General features: G+C 36.5%; 1 protein-coding gene across 1 annotated transcript; it reads left to right on the plus strand.

Annotated features, from left to right (window-relative positions):
- The first annotated feature begins 12,797 nt into the window (after positions 1-12,797).
- Positions 12,798-20,485, plus strand: LOC110708210 (low-temperature-induced cysteine proteinase-like). The gene is made up of 5 exons (XM_021886295.1): positions 12,798-13,366; positions 18,389-18,624; positions 18,721-18,861; positions 19,213-19,659; positions 20,037-20,485. Exons 1-5 carry the CDS (start codon positions 12,892-12,894, stop codon positions 20,127-20,129), a joined length of 1,392 nt encoding a protein of 463 aa, XP_021741987.1. The 5' UTR covers positions 12,798-12,891; the 3' UTR covers positions 20,130-20,485.
- Positions 20,486-22,757: the final 2,272 nt, after the last annotated feature.

Consider the following 22,757-nt stretch of genomic DNA (forward strand, 5'->3'; position numbering starts at 1 on the left):
AAGGCAGGGTGAATAATGGCTGTGGCCTTATCAGTTCTAGGGTTATACCCAAACAGCCCTCTGACTCTTCTCCAAAATTCACCCGCCATATAGTTACGGGGTTGCCTATCCTTAGGCCCCATAGTTCAAGAAACAGGCCACCCGAAAGCTTGGTTAACTCTCGCTACGGACATTCTATGTTGGGCATTCATGAGCTGGAAGGTCATGTAACGGGGGGATCTTGTGGTGTCACGGTGCACACAAAGGGAGGAGAGGAATTCTAGGGTCAGTCTCCTATAGGTTAAGGCATGTAACTCTAGCCAAGAACCTAGGTCGGCTCCCTCGAATAACATTGTGATGTCAGCTCCTACCCCTAAGGCGTCCGCCACCTCACTATCATAGAATTTGGTGGGCTTGACCGGCCTCCTACTGATTTTAAAGAAATTGGCCGAAAAGGCCTGGTCAGCGAAAACTATTCCCATTGTGTCCACTTGCGGTGGATCAACGGGAGGAGGAGGCGATGGGTTCCTAAATCTAAGGGAAGAGGTGTTTCGGGATTGGTTTCTTCTTGGCATGGTTGTTTTTATTTTGTTTTATTTAGAATGACTAAACCCGCCACACAAAGAGATCAAGACACTAAACCAATTCACCAAGTAATTTTAAGGTCAAAAACCCAAGACTTAGCCACATCAAAGGACACCACAAAGAATAATCCACACAATCACAAAAACTCACAAAACCTAAACAATTAATCCTCACAATAATCAATTAAACCCATAATGCTTTACATAAAAGCACAAATACTCAACAACTATCAATTCAACCAAGATTGCAAGAAAAAATAAGCACAAAACAACAAGTTTCAAGTATGGAAATAGTAAGTGGAAGGAACGATTATACCGAGCTTAACGTGGGTGTAAAACCCGCAAATGAACCTTCCTAGCCCTCCTTTCCCTTGCTTGAACCTTTTCCTTCAACCAATTGTTAAAATTTCAATCCAAAAGAAAACCCCCAAATTGATTTTTTTCTTCTTAGGGTTTCGGTTAATGGGTGATTTTTGGGTTGAAGATTGGAGAAAGGAGTAGTATTTTGCGTTTTTGTTGAAAAGGAGTGTTGATTATGGTGGGAAATGTTGAATTTTGGGTGAGAATTTGAGTGTTTGAGGGTTGAGAGGAGGAGTAAGAGGGGTTAGAGAGAAGGAGGAGAACCGTGGGTTTGAGAGGAAGAACAAAAAATTGTGGCTTTTTTTCTTTTTTTCGAGCAGTTTCGGCCTTAAATACTTGGTATGCACGGACGTGCAGCATTGGCACGGACGTGCAGCTCAAGTCAGAACGTGCTTAACTTTCTGCCTGTAAAAGCACGGACGTGCCATTATCGGCACGGACGTGCTGCTTTTGGCACGGACGTGCTTAACTTGGCAGAATACTTCTCAACTTTCTGCCTGTAAAAGCACGGACGTGCCATTATCGGCACGGACGTGCTGCTTTTGGCACGGACGTGCTTAACTTGGTAGAATACTTCTCAACTTTCTGCCTGTAAAAGCACGGACGTGCCATAATCGGCACAGACGTGCTGCTTTTGGCACGTTTACTCTCCTTTTTTTTTTGAGTAAAATTACTAAAATACTCGGGTTGCCTCCCGGAAGCGCTTCTTTATTGTCACTAGCTTGACCATATTACGTTTTCAATCACGAGGGATATCAAATTCATCTAAATGAACTACCTTTGTTTCTTCTTGCACGAAACCATCGAAGTATGCTTTCAACCTTTGGCCATTAACTTTGAATGGTTCACCTTTGTCGTTGGAAATCTCAATGGCGCCATATGGGAATATCTTTGTAATGGTGAAAGGGCCACTCCATCTTGATTTTAGCTTTCCCGGAAACAACTTCAATCGGGAGTTAAATAGCAAGACCTTGTCACCCTCCTTGAACTCTCTCTTGTTGATGTGCTTGTCGTGCCATGCTTTGGTCTTCTCCTTGTAGATCTTTGCACTCTCATATGCATCTAACCTCAACTCTTCCAAGGCATGGAGGTCAAGCATCCTCTTTTCTCCGGCGGATTGGATATCAAAATTCAAGGTTTTGATAGCCCAGTGCGCACGATGTTCCAGTTCCACCGGTAGATGGCATGATTTCCCATAAACGAGCTTGTAAGGGGTGGTGCCAATAGGAGTCTTGAAGGCGGTGCGGTAGGCCCATAGAGCATCATCCAACCTTGATGACCAATCCTTCCTTGACCTATTCACCGTCTTCTCTAGTATCAACTTAATCTCCCTATTTGAAATTTCAGCTTGACCACTTGTTTGAGGGTGGTAAGCCAATGACACCTTGTGCCTCACTCCGTATTTTTCAAGGAGAGCCTTGAAAGATCGCTTTGCAAAGTGCGATCCTCCATCACTTATTACGGCACGTGGCACACCAAACCTAGGGAAAATGACTTTCTTGAACAACTTGACTACTACCTTAGCATCATTTGTAGAAGATGCAACCGCTTCAACCCACTTTGATACATAGTCGACGGCCACCAAAATGTATTTGTTCCCAAAAGAGGATGGGAAAGGTCCCATAAAATCTATTCCCCACACATCGAAAATTTCCAGCTCTTAAATGTTATTCAAAGGCATTTCGTTCTTTCTTGACAAATTACCGGTCCTTTGACACCGGTCACAAGCTTTAACAACTCCCCATACGTCCTTGAACATAGAGGGCCAATAGAAACCGCATTGCAATATTCTCGCCAATGTCTTGTTAGCACTCATATGTCCTCCACAAGGTGAGGAGTGACACATTGTGATAACTTCATGAATTTCATCGTCGGGGACACACCTTCTAAAAAGACCATCAACACCTTGTTTGAAGAGCAAGGGGTCATCCCAAAAGTATTGGCGGACATCATGGAGGAACTTCCGCTTTTGTTGATAGGTGAGGTCGGGAGGAAGGATGGAGCAAGCCAAGTAATTTACAATATCCGCAAACCATGGGGCCGGGGCTTGAATGATTGCGAATAATTGATCATCCGGGAATGAATCATCAATTGGCAAAGCTTCAATTTCACCTTCTACGATCGGTAGCCGTGAGAGATGATCGGCTACTACATTCTCGGCACCCTTCTTGTCCCGAATTTCTATATCGTAGTCTTGTAAGAGCAAGACCCACCTAATCAACCTTGGTTTAGCGTCCTTCTTGGACAGCAAGTACTTCAAAGCCGCATGGTCGGTGAAGACTATAACTTTGGAGCCCACCAAGTAAGACCTAAACTTTTCGATAGCATGGACGATGGCTAGGAGCTCTTTTTCAGTCGTTGTGTAGTTTCTTTGTGCTTCATCAAGAGTTTTGCTAGTGTAATATATGGCATGGAGCTTTTTATCCTTCCTTTGCCCAAGCACAGATCCAACGGCATAGTCCGAAGCATCACACATGAGTTCAAAAGGGAGCTCCCAATTCGGTGGTTGAATGATGGGAGCCGTGATCAAAGCTTCCTTCAACCTATCAAAGGCTAGCAAACAATCATTAGAAAACACAAAAGGGGCATCCTTTACCAACAATTGAGTGAGCGGCTTAGCGATTTTGGAAAAAATCTTTAATGAACCGGCGGTAAAAACCCGCGTGTCCAAGAAAACTCCTTATACCCTTCACATTAGTGGGGGAGGGAGGCGCTCAATAACCTCAATTTTGGCACGATCAACCTCAATGCCCCTACTAGAAACAACATGTCCCAACACAATACCCTCTTCAACCATGAAATGACATTTTTCCCAATTAAGCACAAGGTTCACCTCTTGACATCTTTTTAACACTTTAATCAAATTACTTAGGCAAGTGTCAAAAGATGAACCGCAAACAGAAAAGTCATCCATAAATACCTCGATTGATGATTCAAGCATGTCGGAAAAGATAGACATCATACACCTTTGAAATGTAGAAGGTGCATTACATAATCCAAATGGCATCCTTCAATAAGCAAAGGTGCCAAAAGGGCATGTGAATGTAGTCTTCTCTTGATCCTCGGGTAGGATAGGGATTTGGAGGAATCCCGAATACCCATCCAAGAAGCAATAGTGACTATGTGATGCTAACCTTTCCAAGATTTGATCGATAAAGGGGAGAGGGAAGTGGTCCTTCCGAGTGGATTTGTTCAATTTTCGATAGTCTATGCACATTCTCCACCCGGTGACCGACCTTGTAGAAATGGTCTCACCCTTATCGTTCTTGATAATGGTCATGCCCCCTTTTTTTGGAACAACTTGAACCGGGCTAACCCACTTGCTATCGGAGATAGGGTAGATTATGCCCGCTTCAAGAAGTTTCAAAACCTCTTTTTTAACAACTTCTTTCATGTTGGGGTTGAGCCTTCTTTGGTGCTCAATTGAGGAGTCATGATCATTATCAAGCAAAATCTTGTGCATGCATATCGTGGGACTTATCCCCTTAATGTCATCAATGGCATACCCAATGACACTCCTATACTCCCTCAACACAACTAGGAGTTTCTCAAGGGAAGTGTCATCAAGGTTGGTATTGACAATAACGGGATAAGTCTCATTATCATCAAGAAAAACGTATTTAAGTGAAGGGGGAAGGGGTTTAAGTTCAACCTTAGGAGGAGGCGTAGACCTCTCCTCTTTTACCTCCACCTTAAGTGCTTCAAACTCCCTTACCTTGCCATGTAGGGGTTGGTCTAGCAACAACTTGTACCCCTTAGCTTCATCATCATCATTGTACAAACTTTCCGTGAGGATCGCTTGTAGAGTATCTTTGCTATTGTTCATCATCTTCAATTCCTCCACTTCTCGGTCAAGAGTATCGATTCTATTGATATCCTCATACATAGGCTTCCTCATGGCTTGCGAGAATGAGAAAGAAATTTTCTCATCTCCCACATTCAATGTTAGCTTGCCTTGTTTCATATCAATTACCACTCCCGCCGTGTTCAAGAACGGCCTTCCCAAAATGAGAGGAACCTTGTTGTCCTCCTCCATTTCCATCACCACAAAGTCACAAGGTACAAAAACTCTTCCCACTTGTACCGGTACATCTTCAAGTATTCCCATTGGTAACCTAACCGAACGATCGGCTAATTGTATTGAGATTCTTGTTGGCTTCATCTCACCAACTTTTAAATTTTTCGCAATTGAGAAGGGCATCAAGCTTACACTTGCCCCAAGATCACAAAGAGCATCCATGGCTTCCATATCTCCAATCTTCACCGGAATTGCATAGCTACCCGGGTCACCAAGCTTTCGGGGAAGCTTGTTTTGAATGATTGCGCTCACCTCCATTGGAATGGAGATGGTTGCACTCTCTTCAAGCCTACTTTTGTTGGACAAGAGATATTTTAAAAATTTCGCATATGTAGGCATTTGTGACATAGCATGAAGAAAGGGAATGTTCACTTGGAGCCCTCTCATGACCTCAAGGAACTTTGAAAACTTCTCATTCAATTTTTTCTCTACCAACCTATGAGGGAAAGGAATAGGTGGCTTGTAGACTCTCATTGGGGGTTTCTCCACTTCAACTTCAACTCCCTCTCCTTTCTTTGTGTCTCCCTCAACACTCTTTTCTTTTTCTTTTCTCTCAACTTCTACCACCTCATTTTCAACATCATTCTCACTTCTCACCTCCACACCCTCATCTCTCTTTTGTGGCACATCTTCACTCATTACCGGACCTTCATACCCTCTCCCGGACCTCAATGTGATAGCCTTGACATGCTCCTTTGGGTTCACAACCGTTGAGCTTGGAAATTGACCACTAGCATTGGAGGTAGAACTCCCAACTTGTTGTGCAATTTGAGCTAGTTGATTCTCAATTATTTTGTTGTGCGCTTGAAGTTGTTGGATGTTGGAGCTCATTTCTGCATTGCTCTTCCCTTATTGATTTATGAAAGACTCAAGAGCGGCCTCAAGGGAAGTCTTTTGGGGTAGAGGAGGTTGTTGGTTGAATTGCTGTCTTTGTTGGTTTGGATGGCGGTATGGGGCTTGGTGATTTTGTTGATTTTGGTTGTAGATGTTTTGAGGAGGGTTGTTGTAGTTGCATTGTTGGTTTTGATTGGGTTGTCTCCACCCTTGGTTTTGTTGCCTCCAACCTTGATTGAAAGGTTGCTCATTTCTTTGGTTCATGGCCGCAACTTGCTCATTAGTAGCATTGCAATATGAAGCCATGTGATCATTACCCCCACAAGTCTCACAAGACATGACTTGTGGTTGTGGTTGTGAAGAGGAGGTACCGCTTGAGGAGGTTGCTTGGTCTAGCTTGTGAGCTAGCATATCAAACTTTTAGGCAATGAGATCTATTGCACTCAACTCATGCATACCTTTCTTCTTCGGTTGACTTTCTCTTCTATCATATCTATAGGCGTAATGCCTTGCAACTTCTTCAATCATATTCTCGGCTTCTTCCACCGGTAGCTTTTTAAGACTACCACCGGCTCCGTTGTCAAGATTGGCCCTTGAGGTAGGAGTGAGACCATCGTAGAAGCTTTGAATAATCGTCCATAAAGTCAACCCATGGTGTGGACACTTCCTCTTTAGATCCTTGAATCTTTCCCATGCTTCACCTAAGGTTTCATCATCCTCTTGAGTGAAGCTTGTAATCTTCCTTCTCAATTCCGCGGTCTTTTCGGGCGGACAAAACTTCCCAAGAAATGCTTTGGTAACCTCTTCCCATGTTGTTAAGGATCCTTCTTTCACGGACCTCAACCAACACTTAGCCTTGTCCCTAAGAGAGAACCGAAACATATGCATCCAAATGAATTCCTCCGTGAGGTTGTTTTGCTTGATGGTAGTGCACAACTCAAGGAAGTTGTCTAAATGAGCTAGAGGGCACTCATTTGCACTCCCCCCGAACTGTTCACTTTGGATCATCCTTATGAGTTGAGGAGAGAACTCATAGTTGTTTGCATTGGTGGTGGGAAGAAGTATGCCACTCCGAAGTTGGAATGCATCGGGGTGGTCATAGTCTTGTAGAAGTGGAGGAGGCGGTGGGTTGGCCATCTCTTGCTCGTTGTCAAGATTATCCTCCGACTCGGAATCCGTATAAGCTAGAGAAAATTCCGGCGTGCCTTGTAGGAGCCTTCTTACGTTCCTCAAAGTTCTATTTAACTCCGGAGCTACGGGGATAAGCGGTGATTGCTTACTCCTCCGTGTCATGCACAGTCAAACAAAGCTAAGGAAAACGTTAGCAATGACTATCACAAAGTAAACACGCTTAAACAAAAACAAAATAAGAAGATTATATACATATACACAAATCTAGACTCATTCAACAATAACTTATTCAATGTGACTTTGCCTCCCCGGCAACGGCGCCAAAACTTGATAGGACGTCGTCAACCTATCAAGAAATAAGACCTAACTCGATCCTACTCAACTAGTAGCAAGGGCAAGAAAGGGTCGAACCCATGAGAGGCGTTGAATCAACCACCAAATGTTATTGTTTAAACAAGCTAGATTAAGTCGGGGGTTTTAAGTTGGTATTACGTCACACTATTCTAATTCAAATCAACTAATTCTAAGAGGTGATTAACAATATTAAGAAGGCCTAGGGCATGGGTTACACCACTAAACTTCATCACGGACCACAAGCAGCATGCATAGAAATGGTGATTTAGGGGATAAATTAGGGGAAGTTATCAAATGCACCCAACTACTCTCTCAAGCTAGAGGGATTACTTGACATCAAAACCATAACCTACTCTCGTGATTATGGGCAAGAAACAAGTGTTAAAACATCCTCACGATAACATGCAAATTCCCTTGACTAGAAATTCCTATTCTCATGGCAAATCAAGTCAATCAAGCATAAGGGAGCTTCCTCAAGTTCATCTCTCGATCCTTCGTTGAGGAAGCTAGATAAATAATTCAAGCAATGGCCAATTACAAGAATTAACAATGAAACCTCTTAAACTCAACTAATTAACACCCCACAATTAACAAATTAGTTCATGCGACAAGTGTTGGTGATTACATTGAGGGTTCACCCAAACCCTAGAAATTAGACTACTCACAATCCATGGAGGTTAAAGCAATTAAAGATTTCAAGGAATTCATGAACAAATTAAAACTAAGAATTAAGTAGAATCTAACAATTAAACATGCAAAGAACAATTAAACAATTAATAAAAAGCAAGAATTAAAGATAGAAGAGAGAAAGAAAGAGTAAGAAAAAATTACTAGAAGCTTCAATAATTGACTAACAATGGTGGAACTTGTCTTCTACAATGATTGGATTGAAAAACCTTCAAAACAAGAACTAAAATCTATGCTAATTTGAGGATTTTTGTGTTTCAAACTAAGAGGAGTATGAAAATCTGGAAAAATTGGGAACCCCCACTAAAATGGTCCAAAGGGGCTATTTATATTACCCCCTAAAATAAGAGGACGGTGAAAACAAGAAACGGGTAAACTGTAGGTCTGCACGGACGTGCTGAAGTTGGCACGTCCGTGCAGACCAAGGCAGAAACTCAGTTTAAGACGACCTGCTGCAGCACGGGCGTGCACCTTTGGCACGTCCGTGCTGCATCATCTGCACGGACGTGCAATATTTGGCACGTCCGTGCAGGCTTTGGCAGAAAGATGGCTTCAGGTCTGCACTCCTGTACGGACGTGCAACATCTTGCACGGCCGTGCTGCCTCATAATCACGGAAGCACGGCCGTGCTGCATCATCTGCACGGACGTGCAATATTTGGCACGTCCGTGCAGGCCTTGGCAGAAAGATGGCTTCAAGTCTGCACTCCTGCACGGACGTGCAACATCTTGCACGGCCGTGCAGGGTCTTCTGGGCCCTTTTCTTCGTGTTTTCTTCTACGATGCTCTTGTACTTGGATTCTTTCCATCATTTCCTTGCTTCTAACCTCGGTTTGGTAACCATGGGCTTCATTTGGTCGTCTTTGGACCTAAAATCTCAACAAAAACACTAACAACCCGTGAAGCATAGGATACACAAAAATTGCATAATAATAGGGTAAAAGTGAACCAAAACACAAATTTGTTCAGGTAAACTAGGTTCAAATACGCCCTAAAACCGCATAAAATAGCAAGTTATCAACAACCAAGGAGGCAAATTGTAGATCACTAAAAGTACCGGCCATGTGCTGTGCTGGGTACTAAGAGTGCCAAATGGATTCATCCCGTCCGTGCACAAACCAAGCCTTAAATTTCTGACTTCATCACCAAATTCCCCAAACTTCATATCAAGGTTCTTCCATTGCGGGGAGTCGGCTGGGTGCTTCAGCATTCTGTTTTTCTTTCTTCCCTCTGCATGCCACCTCAAGTTTTTAGCGTCTTTTGGTAAAGAGAACAAACGCTTAAACCTAGGAATTATGGGAAGATACCACAACACCTTAGCAGGAGGTCCCTTCGTACCAGCATTGCAACTCTTGCGCTTGTAGCGCGACTTCTTGTATCTTGGACACTCCTCCAATTTTTCATATTCATTTCGGTAAAGAATACAATCATTAGGACATGCATGTATCTTCTTATACTCCAAACCAAATGGACACATGAGCGTCTTAGCGTAATAGTAAGACTTAGGAATTTCATTCCCATCTGGAAACATCTCACTTAACACGCTCAACAAGGAAGTAAAACTACTGTCCGTCCACCCATGCTTCGACTTAATGTTAAAAAGAGTTAGCACGGCTGATAGTTTGGAGTATTTTTTGCACCCAGGATACAAAGGCTTTTTAGAAGCCTCCGATAATGACTCAAACACGTCACCTTCAAAACCACGCATCATCACATCCACACCTTCATCCTCAACCTCATCCACATGATCATCCTCAAATCCCTCCTCAACACCATCATCATCAATATGTTCATCATTCTTGTATTCCTCGTCCACACGGATATCATTACTTCTATCATCATGCACATCATACCCAATAACATCCCCACTATACTCTCCTTCTTCACCATGCCAAATCCACACATGATATTTAACCCTAAACCCATGACAAACTACATGATCTCTAATGATATCAACACTATTGACCACCTTCACATTATTACAATCAACACAAGGACAATAGAGGCACTCGAAACCCATTCTGCGCTGATAAGATGAAGCCGTCTCGCAGAAATCTTGAACCCCATTAAAGTATTTTAATGTATCACGTCTACGATACATCCATCCACGATCCCTCTCCATTAAGTAAATTGTCTCTAAACATGGCAACATATTACGAATAATGTATAATTGCTACATCTATTATATATACAAATCAAATTCAAACACACAACATGCATATAACATTCATATAGATACAAAAATGCATATATGCTTCCAAAGGGTCCTTATCACTCCAACCTAACCCATCCTTGAATGTTTACTCTCACTAGTGAATGTATATCAGATTTCCAATTTTAAGGAAAATCCGGCAGCATTTCCCCCCAGTTCTCCAAGTACACGACGTAGGTAATTACTTACCCACATATGTACCCAGAGAACATGGTGATCCAGGAAATGCTAAGCCAAGATATTCCTTAAAATTGAAAAAACTGACATACATTCACCACCTAAGTGAGAGTAAACGTTCAAAAACAGTCCCAACCGGGGACTATTCAAGACTTTCTCCTAATGAGAAAGCCTTGAACGGGTATCTAGGCATATGATGATACATACAATCAATTAAAAACCAATGGTTTAATCACACATCATGATAGAAGATGCACCAAAGTTATATCACACACCATCTCCACAAAATTGTGCAACCAAGAACTTATTTAAAGCACATAAAGTTATATATATATATATATATATTATATATATATATATAATATATATATATATATATATATATATATATATTATATATATATATATATATATATATATATATATATATATATATATATATATATATATATATATATATATATATACCTGAGTACCTATAAAGGCTCAACACTCTCAAATAGAAGGTCAATGCCAAGGTCTATGCTTCGCCCAAAAATTCCTGATAATCTTTTTCAGTGTAACCTATATAGAACACAAATAGAAAACCAGATTAAGGGAAAAGATAAGAATGATATTAGTGAGCAATGCAAGAACAAGGACAGTCAGAGTAAGATACCATACCAGGACGTTTTCCGCCCACTCTCTAAACTGATGATCTTACCCTAGAAGCCCTTGACACCCATTTCTTAGCCTGAAACACGCATATATAGTGAGAAGCAACTCATAAAGAAAAGTATATTCAAACCCTAAACCCTAAACCCTTCACCTTAAACCCTAAACTCTAAACCCTTAACCCTTAACCCTAAACCCTAAACCCTAAACTCTAAACCCTAAACCCTAAACCCTAAACTCTAAACCCTAAAGCTTTATTTATTTATAAAGCTAAGGTATTTTGGTGAAGGGCTTTTTGAATCTTGATTATAAGCTCTTTTGCGATAAGTTCATATACAAAACATGCATGGTTTTATATTAAGCTAAAGTATATATGAACATATAATAGTGTGTGAACTACTGTGCAATACCTCTTATTGCTGCAATTATAATGCTACATGACTTATTACTTTTTTGTTAACATATTGTATGTAGTTTTTATGTATGGTGGATAGGTGAATTTGAGGGTGCTACTTTGGAGGTTTGGGGTAAACAGCAACAAAGTTTAATTAATTAACTAAACAACAACAATAACAACTACAAAGGACTTACATTGTGGAGGGCAGCCTTGTGCGTTTAATGGAGGGGGAGCCTTGCGCGTTTAACGGACAAGCCCTAGCAATTACAAGAAACTTTCAAATATTAAACTAAAGACAAATTCCTCAAAAAACCCAACAATGGTTTTAATGCAATACATGGAGAAGCTAAGTGAATGGAGGAGCGTTATTACTTACCTAGGTCAAAGTTGCTTCAATAACGCATGGAGGGAGGCAGAAGAGAAGAACTGAGTGCGTGCGTGAGGAGAAGAAAGAAGCCAAGACAGGAGGCTGCGTGCGTGAGGAGGCAGAACCTTCAATGGAAGCTTCAATGGAAAATGGAGAAGAACGAAGCCCAGACAGGAGTGCAGTGCGTGAGGAGAAGAACGAATTGAAGCCCAAATAGGAGCTGCTGCTTGCAATGTACGTTGATAACAATGGAAGATTCAATGGAAAATGGAGGAAGCTAAGTGTTTGGGAATTGAATGAAAGCAGAGGCGTCGTGGGAGGGAAAGCAGAACGAAAATCGAATTGAATTGAATGAATGAAAGTTGAAGATGAACGTTGTAAACCGGAATTTTTTTTTTTTTACTTGGCCACGGTTTTTATGAACCTTTACCTTTTATTTTTTATTTTTTTTAAAAAAAAACGCAATTGGCAACGGTGGTTAACCGTTGCCAATGTTAATCAATTTTCTTTTTTTTTTTTTTTAAAAAAATTGGCAACGGTTAACCGTTGCCAACTCTGATATTTAAAATGGCGCTCACTTAAGTTGGCAACGGTTTTTATGAACCGTTGCCATAGGGGGGTTGCCTATTTCATTTTTTCTACTAGTGACACAAAGGGAGTATACATTAATATGCGTAAAAGTCAATATTATATACTCAAAATTTCTCAAATAAAAAAGTATTTCGTGTTAGTATCAAATAATATAAACATACATATTGCAACGAATAATTTGGGAAATTCCCTGTTTCTCATAGTGAGAAACGAAATTTGTTTCTCCTGGGGGCATTTTCGTGAATACATCAACAACTTTTTCATTATTGTGGGATCCATAATTGAATAAATTTATTAGCTTATTTACAAAAATGTCATGTGAGAAATAAATTTTGTTTACTAAGGCTCCCTCAATAATATTTTGTCTTCGGCCCTACGCTTCTATAAATTCACCGCACTTTTCTTCCTTGCTACCAAAAAAAAATCACCGCCCATTTCCCCTCACAATCTCTGTATTCTCTAGGAAAGAATCTCGTTTCTTTCAAAAATGGCTCCCTCATCCATAACAATCTTCTACTTATTAGCCACCCTTTTCGTAATCTCTTCAGCTATAGATATGTCCATAGTTTCACACAACAAAAATAAGGCGCTGCTAGAGCAGGCTGCTCGGACTGAGGAGGAGGTCATGGCTCTTTACGAGTCATGGCTGGTTAAACATGGTAAGAATTACAACGATCTTGGCGAAAAAGAGGATCGTTTTGGTATATTTAAAGATAATCTTCGCTACATAGATGATCATAATTCTCAAAACCTGAGTTTTAAGCTTGGGTTGACCAAGTTTGCTGACTTGACCAATGAGGAGTACCGATCTAGGTACTTGGGTACTCGGAGGAAATCCAATTCTGTATCGGTAGGATCCAAGAGCAATAGGTATGCTTACAAGGAAGGCGATAGCCTCCCGGAGAGTGTTGATTGGCGGGAGAAAGGGGCCGTAGTTGCTGTTAAAGATCAAGGAAGCTGTGGTAAGCTTTTATCTTAGTATTCAATGATTTCAATTTGCAATTATGTCTCACAATTATTGAGATTTGATTAAATTTATTTAAAATTACATAAGCATAATTTTATTGATATAATAAAATTGTTTATTTAATTTAGTGACACTAGAAATATTAGAATTATGCTTGTATAGAAAATTATTAATCACTAAGACCTTACATCATATTAATATTACTAGGTTAGTCTTGTATGTGATACATGGTTTTAATAATAAAAAATTCGCTTGTAAGTGCATAGCATAAATATTGAGAAAATAAATATTATTATTAACTTCATAGCTATAATAAAATTTTAAAAATGTTAGCTTTACCTTGAAAAAGTGATAAGAAAAAAAAAAATGATGTCGACAACAGTTTTGGAGGGAAATTTTTTATAAGAACCTGCCTGGATAGTTATGATGTGAGCGGTAATTACTTTAGTATTAGTTATACATAATAATCTCCCTCCATTCTTATGGTATGTTAAGTGTAGAAAAACGGTCAAAACTTAAGTATAATATTTTATATTGAAAAATTAAAAGAAATATTTTTTGATAAATAAAGTAGAATTATGTAGGCTGTGATTGGCCAGCCCCCATAAAATTGAGCAATTAGCCAATGAGGCAATGACGAATGACCATTGAAGTAAGGACGTTGACTTTTATCCGCATTCCATACGGATAATTTTACCATTATTCTAGTTTTATTTCGTTATACTCCGGATATAGACAATAGATCCAGTGATGTTTCATGTTCAGCCGTCAAATTTTTTTTGTAAACCAAATATCAAATATTTTTTTATTCTTCACAATTTGTTATTTTTATTTTTGTTTTTGTTTTATTTTATTAAAATAAACTAGATTAGACCCGTATGATGCACGGATTGAAAATATTATTAGCATGAAACAAATTGTTTCTATTATTCTTTTCCTGTACGTACTTATAAATTAGATCATAAAAACATAACTTTCATCATAAATTACTAAGTAACAAAATATAAAAATGAAAGCAAATCTGATCTAATCAAACCATATGCATACGTATTTATAAATCTAAGAGTTTGAAATACAAATTAAAATACATGTAACTTAAATAAATTGAAGCGATGTAATAAAAAAAAATAATAATAAATTGAAGCATCTTGGAAGAACTGCGAAACAATGGTAACATTTAACGACAACATTAGTTCATTTTTGTATAACAAACATCCATATTATTATTACATGACTTCACAGCTAGGTTGCTTGCACAATCTTTAATTAACACGCACAAATAACAGTAAAACCTTAAAAAAAATTGAAATAAAAATAATTAAAAATAACCAATTTCTAAAAAAAACCAAAAATATATATGACATCATAAGTGCATTAGGCGGGAATTTTTTTTATAATAGAGCGACACAAATACTGTTTGAGAAGAGGATGATGTCAACAATTTTTTGTTTTAGTAATAATTAATAGATTTCAAACAAAACATAAAAAAAAATTGGAGGGAGTTTATTATTATTTTTAAATGCAGTATTTGGCTATAAATTTTTATTGTTATTATTGTATGCTTATTTATCATTTCTTTCGTTTCTTTTTTGTTCTCTCATTTCAATTACTCCTAATATGTACTACGTATCAATAATAACTTTATATTAAGGCGAAACTAGAAATGACACTTGTTATTTTCTGGTTTAAAATTTTCCCGCCTTTGTTTTCTTTTCTTCTTTTTTATTTTTTATTTTTTTTTTTTGCCAAATTTTAATGACATCCATTTTATAACCTACAATAATACTTATTTCTATTTGGACAACGTATTTAATCCAATTATACTCAATTAAATTTTCTTACATATATTCTACTGTATATACATGGAAACTTTTAGTTACAAAAATACTAACATAGATTAAAAATAAGGTATTGTAATGTATTATTATCCAAGATTATTATAATATTATCAAATTTATTCTCCAACTTTTATCATTTGACAATAAAATTTATTTTAATTAAAAAAGAAAAATCATTTTGGTACCATACTTTGTGTAAATCTTAAAATTATATATAACTTAGCTTTTACAAGAACAACCGAACAAAATCATATATATTGGAAAATTCAATCTAATTACTATAAACATTTATGTGATTATTTAAAAAAAAAATAAATTAAAAACCCCTACTACTCATTAAAAATATATTTAAAAAAGTTGATTACGGAATACTAATTATCCTAAGGTAAAATAAATTCAACAAATTTTCATATAATGCCGGTCAAAGGTGTGTCAAAAAAATATAAGGGCAAATGTATAAGAGTTTGTATATGGGTACTAACCTAAGCTAATATTTTCATTCATTTATATAAAATCTTATAGCTTCTAATTTCTATTACTATTTTATACAATCCAATTAAATAACCTTTACGTATTTGGTATTAGTATAAATTAAAATTCAAGTTATTTTATTACAAATATTATTTTTGGATAAATTATTGTTGAATTAACACCATTATTTATAATTTATTTGTTGTAAACTGTAATTACGTCTGTGCATAGCACGGGACTTAACCTAGTTATTTGTAAAACATAACATATTCATCTCTTTTATAAGTTGTGTGCAATTAAAGATACTTCCTCCGTTTTTTAAATATTGCACCACTTGCCTTTTAAAGAAATTTTACAAATATTACACCATATCTATTTTAAGAAAACAAATATTTGTATTCACACTACAAATACCTTACATAACCTTACTTTTTAACACTTGATTCTAGTTGTTTATAATCACATGGACAAATTTGTACTTTTACCCTTCTCCCTCCTTTTTTCCACTACCAAAAAATTTGTGCTAAACTGTTATAATGCAATATTAAAAGAAAGGAAGAAGTATGTATATATGTGTTTCCTTAGTATATTTGGTATAAGTTACTAAGTTTATTTTTATATATTTTTAAAGATATTAATCATGAAAATGCCCTCCTCACGAGAGGAGTAATGTAGTTCCACAGTGAAGTAAGAGAAGAAACAAAAAATTTTCGTAGTTTATATGTATTATGTTTTACAAAATGCATAATGACGATGAAATATACCTAGATATAAACCATGAACACTTATTAATAATAGACAAATATAGAGTAGTGCATATTATATACAAATTATTATATAAATAATTCATTGTATTGTTTTTTTTTAAAAAATAAAGCGTTATATGTTGATGTGAATAGGATCTTTGAGAGTACCGGTCATAAATAGGATCTTATAGAGTACCGGTCATAAGCTCCTTCCGTCACTCTAATTTGTATACTATCATCTTTACTCTCAACGAAAAAATAAAAATTTATGGTTTAAAAAAAAATTTATAATACTTAAAAAAATTGACATAGGAAATAATAAGTAAATGAAAGAGATTTATTATTGGGATATAATGCCAAAAAAAATACCAGTACAACTCTTGAAAACGACTACATAAAATCATAAATTAGAATTATTAGAGTATACGTAACTCCTCCTTGTTGTTGGAATCTTGGCCTCTTAAATGGAAAGAATCTATAAAATATTTATGACTGATGTGGCCCATAATCTGGGTAAGATTCATTTAGCTCCACTCTGGTAGATTAGTCCAACTTAGGTGTCTCATTAGGCTTTACCAATTAGTATATTTAATTCCGTAAGACCGTAACAGATATTTTTGATAGAATAATTGTTGACGTGCAATAAACAATATCAAATGGACTTGTCAAAGTGACTCAAACCAAACAACCGAGATTATCTGATAATTGGATTGCCAAGTCAATTGTTTATTCTCCATCCATTTTTAATTAGTTCCTGGACTCGTTCTTAACCCAATCAATATAATAAGGTTTAGATAATTAACTTAACAAGTTCGAGACAAATAAGAAATACTTTGTAAGAATTTATATGCCAACGGGCCAAAACTGGATTCAGATCCAACTTTTTTAGACTCACATTCAAAATCGACCTAATTTTACTCATAGATGATCCACATATAGAAGTACTCCCTCCATCTCATAATACTTGACACAGTTATCATTTTCGTCCGTCTCAAAATATTTGACACGTTACTAAATATGGAATGAGACCACTAATAAAAAAATTTCCTACACTCTCTTTGGGACCAGAAACCCCAAAACCCAATTAAATCCTACATTTTCTGTTTTCTCACTACTCTCACCTGGCCCACTTTTTGTTTTTTTATAATATAAAAATTCAAATGAGAATGTTTTATATAATAAACAAATGTTAGGAATGGACCTACTTGTAGTTTTCTTAAACTACGTGTCCACCCCAATGTCCCAAATATTATGGGACGGACGGAGTATATATTTTGCCTAGAATATTAATTGAAAATGTTTCGTTTTTAGTCCAATAACAAATTTTGTGCTCTATTAAATTGATTAAAAATTGATCTAGGCTTATTTTTCACTTGTTTTTGAAGTTAAACTTTGATATACTACCTCATCTTGTTTCCATTTCAGAAGTTTTATAGGTTATACTGCAAAATTAAATATGATACTTTTTTATCAATATATAAAAAAAAAAACTCATATGATGTATATTTTAAATTGTCAATCTAATTCTTAATCTAAACAAAAAAATCATTTAATTTTAAAAAAGTTTATCATAAACCTTGCAATATCTGTGAAACAAATCAAACAATTATTGAGGGAAGTACATGTAAAACATCTTAAAGGCAAACTTTGCAATATTTAGACAAAAGAAATTCAAGTATACAGCAAGTGTATTTGTATACTACGCTTTGTAAGTAGCAAACTTGACATCATATAGTTTAATTTGTCAGTCTTTAATTAAACCCAAAAAATTTATAATTGACTATGCTTTTAACAAGTTTATCATTCCTATATTGTCGTATGTTATTTTTCAATTATACTTAACTTGGATTCGAGAATTCTTGAGGCCATAAAAGTCTAACTAGCATTATCTACTTGTAATCTTGATACAATTTCGTATTGTAGATGACTAACTTCTTGTCTAACTATACTTGAATAAAACAGGGAGTTGTTGGGCATTTTCAACCATAGCGGCTGTAGAAGGTGTAAATCAGATAGTTACTGGAGACTTGATCTCTCTATCCGAGCAGGAGCTGGTAGATTGTGATACTTCGTACAATGAGGGATGCAATGGTGGTCTAATGGACTATGCTTTCGAGTTCATCATTAAAAATGGTGGCATTGATACTGATGATGACTACCCTTACAAGGCCCGTGATGGCACTTGTGATACATACAGGGTAACCAGTTATCATTTTACAGGGTAACCAGTTATCATTTTACTAACATACATCATAAGACACTAATAGTGTGATTGTAACTTACATTTTGTGCAGAAAAACGCCAAGGTTGTTACGATTGATGACTATGAGGATGTTCCTATTAACGACGAGAAGTCATTGCAAAAGGCTGTTGCAAATCAGCCAATAAGTGTTGCTATTGAAGGTGGTGGTAGAGACTTCCAATTATATGCCTCGGTCAGTATTTTGTGGCATTTTTGTTAACTACGTTAAATTTATAGTTAACATACTTTTATCATTAATAATTACTAGTCACATATATAATTTTAGAACATGATAAGCTGTAACAAATACTTTTAAGGGTTGCACATTCGACAATTGTGTTATTTATTGTAAAATGGATGGAGTATAATTTTGCAACAACTGGATTTCATTGTTAATATTACATTTACAAAAATAAAATATAATTCAGCATCAGATTCATTAACTAATGACAATAATGTATGCATATGTAACCAACTTAGTTAAATAGAAAAAATGTGTATTAAAATTAATTCTTACAAGTTTGTTCGTGTAAATTTTTTTCAGGGTGTGTTTAATGGCAAGTGTGGAACAGCATTGGACCATGGTGTTGCAGTTGTTGGTTATGGGACAGAGAAAGGATTAGATTATTGGATAGTAAGAAATTCATGGGGTGCTGGCTGGGGAGAGGAAGGGTACATTAGAATGGAGCGCAACACGAAATATACTGGCTTGTGTGGTATTGCAATGGAACCGTCTTACCCGATCAAGGAAGGCATGAACCCACCCAATCCAGGCCCATCCCCGCCAACGCCAGTCAAGCCTCCCAGTGTTTGTGATAGCTATTATTCCTGTCCTGAAGGCAACACTTGCTGCTGCATTTACGAATATGCTAATTACTGCTTCTCATGGGGCTGCTGTCCTCTCGAGGCAGCTTCGTGCTGTGAAGACCATTACAGTTGCTGTCCCCATGATTACCCCATTTGCAATGTCTATCAGGGCACCTGCTCGATGGTGAGAACTATTATTGTCTTTCCTTAAGTCGCTTTTCTGTTACTCTGATTATTCGTGCTCACAATATATAATCTCTACACTCAAAATTACTACATAACTTATCATTTTAACCTCGTGGAGATTAAAACTGTGAAAAACCATTGTTGTATCTAGATTAGATTCAAAATATCACAAAAGTGACACTATCTGCTTAGTTTCACTTTAACATTGAATTTTAGTTAAGTAACGAATACAGTTCGCGGTTCATACTGATTTGTCCGACAGGTTTTGAGTGTTTTGACAGTAGAGCTATTAATAAATATCTATTGATACATGTTTAGTCATGTAGATCTAGGTAATGTTTCTATGTGAGCTTATTGTGTGTTTTGATGTTGTAGAGCAAGGACAACCCCATTGGCATTCCAGCATTGAAGCGTACTCCAGCAAAACCTCACTGGGCATTCGGTAGCACAGGGAGGAGCAGTTCTTAATTTCATATTTTCGCGCAGAGGCTGTGAATTTTGAAAACCATTATGTGCTATGCTCACTTCAAGCCCATAGTGGTATCGGATTCATAAAGCAGTTGTTGCTTTAAACCTTATAAATGATGCATAACTTAGACTTATACAAGTATTCCAGTGGTGAAACATTGCTGCAGATATATGCAAGAATATGATCCTACGCTGTTAATAACGCAGTAATGTAAATAGATTGGATAGTGGTCTATCAATATTGGCAAGGATCAAATTAGATTACTTGTAATGGCTTATTGTATGTTATTTATTCTTGTATAATTATCGTGAACATTTAAAGTTGCATTAAAGAAGCAATTATAATGTTAGTTTTATAAGTTGTTATTTGTTTGTTGTTTATGCCAAAAATCACCTAAGGGCGACATAAGATTGAAATGTCGACGGCTAGATGGAAATAACTATAAGAATGCTTCAAATTTAAATGAATAAGAGACAAATGATATTTTGATGATGCAAAAAACCCAAGGGAGATGAGAAAAACTGTGGGTGGGAATAATTCTACCGATTTACTATGTAAACTTGAGAGAAAATAAGTACAAATGTATGCTTCGAAATGTATTAGAGCGTACTGTAGTGAGTAGAGATAATTCAAGTGAGTTTTTTTTTTTACTTTTTTTTTTTTTTTTTTTTTGGGGGGGGGGGTCTTGCCTCCTCTTTTTGTAGGTTAGTTAAACCCTAAGGCTAGTGGATTCTGCTCTTGCTTTCGCAGCCGAAAATGAGCTAACTTCCTCCTAAAAAGGTGGAAGGTCGTTGATAACCGAGTTTTAGGGATGCTTCTTATCTTTTTCAGATCAGTTGTTGGGCGTATTTAGTCAATATAAGTAGACTCATCCTTCCTTAAAAAAAAGTATTGGCCTTACACTTGACTCCAACAAGACACCAATGAAGAGGTGAATTGGAAACAAGACCAAAAATCTCTAACCAAAACATAATATTTTTGACTTTTGAGAAGATTGAGCCGGCGCATAAATAGCAAAAAGCATTAATACATTATCATGAGCTTTATCATGAACAAGTAAAGCAGCAATACGATGTTTTAATTGTATAACATTGACAACTAATTTAGATGTATTCCAACAAATCCACATTCCACCACAATGACCTTGATGGTTTATAACATGGAAAGATTCATAACCCAAAGTTTTAATAAATCTATGAGTATTAGAGGGAGAAACCATGGTTTTAATAGCAATAATAATAAATGGATTACATTTTTTTTTAAGAAAGATTATCTCACGAATAGCTTGAGAACGCTTAGCTCCTCCAACATTCCAACTAATAATCTCCATTAAAAATATGTAGATGAATTACAAAACAACTCAATAAGGAAAGATAAGAATATATATCATAAGGTTGGATTTTATACATAACCACATTCCAAGTCTTAGAAAGACCAATGTCATAAGTACCATAAGGAACATAAAACTGAATAAGGGTATCACCAAGTGTGGAAAACCAATCAAGCAAGTGCAAATATATTACCATTAGAAACAGGGAATATCTGTAGAAAAAAGCAAAGAGATATAAGTAAGGGAAAAAAACAAGAAGAATAATACAGAAAATAGGAGGAACAACTCAGAACAATGATATAAACAAAAAGGGGTTAAAGGCCTTACAACAAAAAATCAAAACCGTCAAGACCTAACAAGGAAAAATTAAAGGAAGGGAAAAATAAGACAAACTGATGTAACAAAAAATGTGTAGAATACCAGGCAGAGAACAAAAGCGCAAATTGGCAAAATAGAGATTAAACATAATAATTTCAATATAGGCTTCTAGTAGCATATACCCCTCATTATGCCACGTCACATATTCAATTCCTCGATCGCTACGCCATCCACTCAATTCTTCAATGTCCACCTCACCCATGCAACCAACAATACTCCATGTTGTTTCAACTAAATTTTTTTAATTGTATAACATTGACAACTAAATTAGATGTATTCCAACAAATCCACATTCCACCACAATGACCTTGATGGTTTATAACATGGAAAGATTCATAACCCAAAGTTTTAATAAATCTATGAGTATTAGAGGGAGAAACCATGGTTTCAATAGCAATAATAATAAATGGATTACATTTTTTTGAAGAAAGATTATTTCACGAATAGCTTGAGAACGCTTAGCTCCTCCAACATTCCAACTAATAATCTTCATTAAAAATATGTAGATGAATTACAAAACAACTCAATAAGGAAAGATAAGAATATATATCATAAGGTTGGATTTTATACACAACCACATTCCAAGTCTTAGAAAGACCAATGTCATAAGTACCATAAGGAACATAAAACTGAATAAGGGTATCACCAAGTGTGGAAAACCAATCAAGCAAGTGCAAATATATTACCATTAGAAACAGGGAATATCTGTAGAAAAAAGCAAAGAGATATAAGTAAGGGAAAAAAAACAAGAAGAATAATACAGAAAATAGGAGGAACAACTCAGAACAATGATATAAACAAAAAGGGGTTAAAGGCCTTACAACAAAAAATCAAAACCGTCAAGACCTAACAAGGAAAAATTAAAGGAAGGGAAAAATAAGACAAACTGATGTAACAAAAATGTGTAGAATACCAGGCA

The sequence above is a fragment of the Chenopodium quinoa genome, unplaced genomic scaffold, assembly GCF_001683475.1.
Source record: "Chenopodium quinoa cultivar QQ74 unplaced genomic scaffold, ASM168347v1, whole genome shotgun sequence".
In the NCBI taxonomy this organism is placed as follows: Eukaryota; Viridiplantae; Streptophyta; class Magnoliopsida; order Caryophyllales; family Amaranthaceae; genus Chenopodium; species Chenopodium quinoa.